The sequence below is a fragment of the Acartia tonsa genome, chromosome 7 (genome assembly GCF_053477335.1).
Source record: "Acartia tonsa isolate MP-2025a chromosome 7, ASM5347733v1, whole genome shotgun sequence".
NCBI classification, from domain to species: Eukaryota; Metazoa; Arthropoda; class Copepoda; order Calanoida; family Acartiidae; genus Acartia; species Acartia tonsa.
In genome coordinates this window covers 44,661,217-44,667,837 of record NC_137266.1, presented here as the reverse complement: position 1 = coordinate 44,667,837, position 6,621 = coordinate 44,661,217, and the positions used below count along the sequence as shown (strand labels likewise).

The window sequence follows — 6,621 nt, the reverse complement described above, 5'->3', positions numbered from 1 at the left end:
ACATATTTGTGCCATTTACATAAAACAATTTTCGAAAAAAAAACCTTGAGGTGTCCTTCATAGCTACCCCCCACGGAATGGGGTTTAAAAATACAAATCAACCCCCTTTAAGGTAGGAGTTGACCAACTTCTAAAAAGTGCACAATGAATTATTACCGATCAATATGTTTCTTAACCCTAAGAAAGGCAAAGGTAAAAAGTGCAAACATCTAGACACGCGAGTCAAATCATAAGTAAGCGAATAAATAGACTAGTCACTTTGATACACTTTTTAGTGCGAAAGCTTCTCTATAACTACAGTCTATCAGAACATTATTAGTCAGGACTCATTATTGATATAGACTGGCAATAAAAAGTTTTGACACATATACATAGATGTTTGAAGACTGCAATTTAAAAAAATAATTTTTACTAATAATTAAATTTCGCAGCTAACCATCAGAATTTAAAGACTATTTTTTAAGGTTGTTGTAAGTACTTTACCTTAAAATGATTAGCGAGCACAGTTCCTCTTCCCTTTCTTGATTTTCAATTTATTTTTCGAAATAGAGTAGATGAGGATGCGTTTTTTGGTGCTCTACTAGGCATTCCAGTGTGTTTTTAGCTGAGGTTATACTGGTTATACAGGAGATAATATGGACATACCTACATTTCCATTATAGAGATGCAACGCTTACAACTATAATAGTTTAATTCTTAATAGTTAGAAAACCCATATCTTAAATAATCAATAGGAGAAAAGGATAATCAAACCATTAAAAATATTGTTCTCATAAAAATGCATCATATTTAAATATAGCGTATACATACTTTCTGGTAATTGTTATAGTGTTGCTACGATTTCCAACGTGTCCTTAATTTTAGGATTCACAATGGGAAGTAAAACCATTACGCCAATTCTAACAAGCCTAAATTAACGGCACGGAAGGAATGCTTATGTAGAAGAGCTTTGCTTTAAAAGCAGACTTATTTATTGTACATATATTTTATTGCACTAAGGATGGTTTACATTGAGATTTCATTACAATCATAACAATTTTATAATATAACTAATTGCACATATTATATTATATAATTATCTACATTTTATAGTAGCGTGGATACTCTACATTTCAATATGTTCTTTTGATATAATAGTTTATTACTGGATGTAGATTATATGTCATTAAATAGATGGTCATTGAAGACAAATTAGGGACAGTGGAAAGTGTCATGTGTGACGTCACATAGATAGGTCTAAAAAGGACAAACTTTCCGATGGCACACATAACATTGACATCGATATTACTAATTTTGCATAGAATGAACCAGTGGCATGCGATAAGGGGGTGTTTGAGGGTGTCAACAACCCATCTTAAATGCCAAAAGGTTAATATCAGCTTCGCTACTATTAGACGTTATTATCCTTGTTTACAAATAATATTATATAGAGATTTTTAATAGTTTTATTTATCACAGTGAGAGTTACAACAAATTTAAGGCATTGGGCTTTTTGAAAATGACATAAAATTAACCTTTTTAATAGTTTTATTATCCCATCGTATTATATACAGCTGTCCGCAGATATTAAAATTAAAAATTACAACCAGTTTATTAGTCCTGAGGAGCCGAAGGCCCTGACCAACTAAACTAAAATTAATTTTATGACTTTTATTTTAATATTCATGGAAAATTGTCTGTGATACAATGCTGTACATGACTTTTAATATAGCTAATAACTGGTTCTAATCCAGCTGATATAAATCGGTTTCGAAGCCATACTGGAAAAACATATTCTTTTCTATTTGCATTTTACTTATTTAGTGTGTTATCAATTCCGTCAAATCCTTATACTAAAGTAACAGGATGTCTGTGTGTCTGTGTGTCTGAAACGAAAGATCTCGCTAACCGCTGAACCGATCAGGTTCTCATTAACAGGGTAGCTTCTCATAGGTCCCGGGAAGGTTTATAACTATTTTTTGGGGGGTGGGACACCCCCAACCCCCCCAAAAAATGAAAAATCCCCCCCCCCAAAGAAAAAAAATTTTTCTTAATTTTTTGAACTAAAATTAAATATAAGAAATTGGGTTATTAAATTCGACTCTCTCCTTCTTAAGTGCCCCTAGAGGCCTCTAGGGGCGTAGCCGCTAGTACATTATATTGTAAAACCAAAATATTGAAAAACCACTAATTTTCTTCCCCCTTTAATTCACACTCTTATTTGCAATTTCATGAATATTACAATATGCTGAGTTAAATGCATCCTAGAAATAACTGTTATTTAAAAGTAATAAATAACCTAAAAACAAGTTTGAATGTTCTTAAAACAATGAAAACTGAAAATCACGCGCCCAATGCCTTTTTCTAATATATATTTTATGGTTATAGTTTCTAGTTAAAATTTTTCAATCAAGAAATTGATAACTGGTAAAATGGTAACTTGAAGAGTTGGTATTTAAAAAAAATTCTGTAAGGCAAAATCCATGTTTTTACAAGTAGAACTTTACTCAAAAACTGTTTTTGTAATGCTTATTTATTATAAGTTAATCTAATAATTCTATTTAAAGCCCTCAGGGGAATCGTTCACCCAGGGTTTAGAAAAGTTTTGCGAAAATATTGGTTGGCTGAAAGTAAAGGCTCCTCAAAGAAAAGTTATATGCAATTATAAAAATCGTAGAAATTTATAATAGAACCTAGTTTTAAAAAAAAGTTTAAGTTTAAGAGAATCCAAATGAATGTAATTTAAGAAATACTAGAATAGTCCACTTGTATAAAGGGTTTTCTCGTATTCATTCGAATCCGGTGGATAGGAACCGGTTCTCATCCATACGAAAAAACTATGTCTAGCATCGTATTATATCCAGCTTTCTACGAAAATAAAAATGTACAATCAAAAGATTAAAACCAGTTTTTTTAGCCCGTGCCTTCTGCACCTTGGGGCTAAACTGGTTTTAATCTTATAATTGTACATTCTATATCCGCGGAAAGCCGTTTATAATACAATGAAAGAAATAACTATTACCTAACCAGTTATTTATTTACTATTTCTTTTACAGAATATACATTTCTTTCCTTTAATTTAAGACATTAAGAAATTTCGGTAGCGCATCTGCTCAACAAGTTATGACATTTCGCTGATTTCTGGTTTTGTGTCCATCAGTTCTAATATTTCAGATTTGTTCAGGGGGTCAAAATTTTGCACCAATTTGACGTCTTCACGTTCTATCAATCCAGCAAGTGCCTGAAAAAAAAATATTATTTTTTATCTATAATATAAAACAGTAGGTTTTTTATGTATTAAGCTAGATATCTCAGAAAATGCGGACCCGAATATGTTGTCTTTTTATGGAAGCTTTATAAATGTCTTGGGATGGTTTTATCATTTTTTTCTTACCACCCCTTCCTCCTTTGGAGGTAAGTTTGAAGAAATTAGTCTAAAATATAAAGTAGTAGGTTTTTTTGTATGAAGCTTAAAATTTCAATAATTAATAAACCGGTTGAGTTCTCTTTTTTTTGGAAGCTTTGCATAGGTCTTGTGGTTGTTTTAGGCTATTTTTTAAAGATTTAAGTATTGGAATAGTTTTAGTCTAATACTTGGTTCTTCCCTGTTTATTCTAATACATTCCCTTAAATGCTAGGAGTTCAACTGCTAGTTGTGTTGAAATGAACTAATAGAATGAAAATTAACAATTCGAGGTTTTGTGAGAAAAATGCAATTTTTTGGATGGGTTTATTTTAGTTTATTTCTATCTGAAAAAATATTTGCCAACAACTTTTAAGCTTGTCACGCTTTTCAATTTAAAATATTTTCAAAATACAGTTTATTTTTATTCTATCGTAGACTATTATTCCTATATCAATTTAATTTTTCTCAAGCAAATTATAATTAATAAAACTTTGATAAAATAACGGCCAAGATTTTTAATTAACATATTTTTCATAGCTCAGCTACTTTAAGACTATGTACGTCTGTTGTGATCTCTAGCAAAACTAGAATTGTTATCTAATTATACAACTGTATTAGAGTTAACTGTTCTTTTATTAACAGAATAAAAGTTATGATATATAGATAATTAAAAGCTACTATGGATATAATTATCCTAATTTTTCACTGATTATAACTGAATTATAATAGTTTAGGCTTACTTAATAAATTAAGTTATTAAAGCAAAGCTATTCTAATTAGGTTTTTTAGTTGGTCTTTCATTCATACATCAAAAGTAGATCAACTACACACATATACACAACTGTAAGAAAAAAAATGGCTTACCTTAATATAAGTTTGAGCCATGTGAAGGGTTTCAATTTTGGACATTTTCTGTTCTGACGTTAAATTAGGGACGACCTCCCTTAGTCTCTCAAAAGCATCGTTCAAGCCGTTCATTCGCTTTCTCTCGCGGGCGTTGGCGGCTTCCCGCCGTTGTTTAAGCACAGCTGGCGATGGCGGTCGTAGGCTTTTCTTACGCCCCCCTTTGCCTTTCTTGAATGTTGAAACGCCGCCAGTGGTTAAACCGTTATGGCCGTTTGATAACGGGTTGGTATGGATGTATTCTTCAGAAACTGTATAGCCGTTTGGCGTGCTACACGGCGAGGCATATTCGGGCAGGTAATCAGATAAAATCGGCGATATTTGTAGTGAAGTCGGCGGGTTTTGTTGTTGCTGTGGCGATGTTTCATATGGCGAGGGATAGGCGGCGGTTAGGTTGGGATACGCCGTTGATATGTTGGTATTCACATCAAATTGGTACAGGTCTTCTTGACTAATGTCGACAACGTCCGAATTTTCGGCGGTTTGGTGATGGTGGTATAAATTTTGGTCATCGTTACCGCCACTACCGCTATTGGGATCAGAAAAATCGCCGAAACTTTGTGCCGTCGTCGGCGAGATTTGTTCACCCTCGTTATGGCCATAAATATCCATGTTATGATGATGTAAGGGTGTACTATAACGGGTAAAATCCCCATTTTCGGCGGTTGCGGCGGTGGTTGTGACCGGAGTCCAGTTAAAGTTGCAGTCAATATAGCCTGACATCTGGCCGTGTTTTGTAATGGTTATCTCATCTGTAATCTTAATTGTCGGGGATGATTCTATTTCAGGCGAGGAACACTCTTCCATTCTTACTCCAAGATTTCTCATTAAATTTATTAATTAATTTCACTTCTGACTCATATTCTATATTATGATTAATACAAGTAGTAGGATGTATGTGGGAGTGGTGTGCGTGCGTGCACGGTTTAGTCGAGCACAAATAAGCCCAGACGGTCAGGGAAACACTGAAAAGGAGAAAAAGAGATAGATAGATAGAGAGCGTGTTAGATAGGGGGGGGGGGGGGGGATCTTGAACGAAGAATAAGAAGATAGCGCAGAATGGGAAAGAGAGAGAAGGAAATATATGATGATGGTCAATTTTCTTGGCTTTGCGCTCCAACACAAATTTTAAAAGGTTTTTAAAATTTATTTTATCATAATATGAGAAAATTGCATATAAGGGTACTATAGTAATAGGGAAAAAAGGAGTTAAGTAATGGTATGAATACGGTTTATTAATATTCAAATACCTTTTTAAAATGACATCAATTCTAGGTAGAGAAAGCCAACCGCCTTTTCCTTTTATATAATACCAAAAGTCAAACCTATCGTCCTATCTCCCTATAAAAAAAAACTTTTAAAAAATTTGACTTGTTTGGAATAGGAAATAGGAATAGGAAAAGATCAAAACCAGTTTTGTTACCTCCAAAAGGGGTCTTAGGTCCGGGCACAAAAAACTAGTATTTAATTTATGTATTATTTTATTATTAGTGGAAAATTGTCTATAATTCGATGCTATACATGATATTTAAGTATGACTGAGAACCAGTTCTAATCCAGCGGAGACGGTTTCGAAGCCATACTGGAAAAGTCTTTTAAAAACTGTGTTTTAAAAATGTTCTCCTAGCTTGCAACCACTGCACTCCAAGAAAATCCAGTACCAAGGAAATTTATTAAACCCATGAGAAAACTTGGGGGTGGGAAAATAATACCCTCCCCCCTCTTCTTCTAATATTTCAGGGGGTGTAAATAAAGATGTGTAGGGTGGGAGGAGGGAGGGGGAGGGGACTAAACCATGATATCGTGTCGCGCCAACCAGAATTTTCACAGTTAAATGGCGAAATTGTAATAATGTTTGGTTTCTAAAGTAGAGCTCCGACATTTTCATGTATATATTTATTATCCGTAGCGAGGCTTAACTAAATTTAGGGTCTGTACGTCTGTTTATCTATCTATTTGCTAATTTAGATTTAATTAGTTTGTCAAATTGACTTGTATCAATATTAACCAACCATTAAACTTAAGTACTACAGTTAATAACCAATAAAATGAACAAAATTATAATCATGACAGTTCCAAAATCTCAATGGATTTATTTTGATTCATACTAGCCGTTCCAAAATCTAAATTTACTTGCGCTTTTTCTAGTCATATCCCACATTTATAAAGCAAGCCGTTACAAGATCTTAAAATACATGTTGTTTTCCATGCTAACCGCACTGGGGAAAAAATGTAATGGCACTTTGGTTACCATCTTATCATGCAATAGTAATAATATTAGTTTCAGGAATTAAACAGATTCACAAATTTCTAAATCATAAATTTATTATTCT

At 33.2% G+C, this 6,621-nt stretch overlaps 1 protein-coding gene across 1 annotated transcript; it reads right to left on the bottom strand.

The window, feature by feature from the left end:
• Positions 1 to 3,000: 3,000 nt before the first annotated feature.
• On the bottom strand, positions 3,001 to 5,251 carry LOC145324336 (uncharacterized). The gene is made up of 2 exons (XM_080166949.1): positions 4,250 to 5,251; positions 3,001 to 3,220 (listed from the first exon to the last, which is right to left on the bottom strand). The coding sequence occupies exons 1-2, from the start codon at positions 5,114 to 5,116 to the stop codon at positions 3,101 to 3,103; spliced, it is 987 nt and encodes a 328-aa protein (XP_080023075.1). The 5' UTR covers positions 5,117 to 5,251; the 3' UTR covers positions 3,001 to 3,100.
• Between the last annotated feature and the right edge of the window lie 1,370 nt (positions 5,252 to 6,621).

Coding starts and splice junctions, on each gene's coding strand:
- LOC145324336 (XM_080166949.1), bottom strand. CDS start 5,116: ATGAGAAATCTTGGAGTAAGAATGGAAGAGTGTTCCTCGCCTGAAATA. Junction 3,221..4,249: donor TGGCTCAAACTTATATTAAG/GTAAGCCATTTT, acceptor TTTTTTTTTCAG/GCACTTGCTGGATTGATAGA.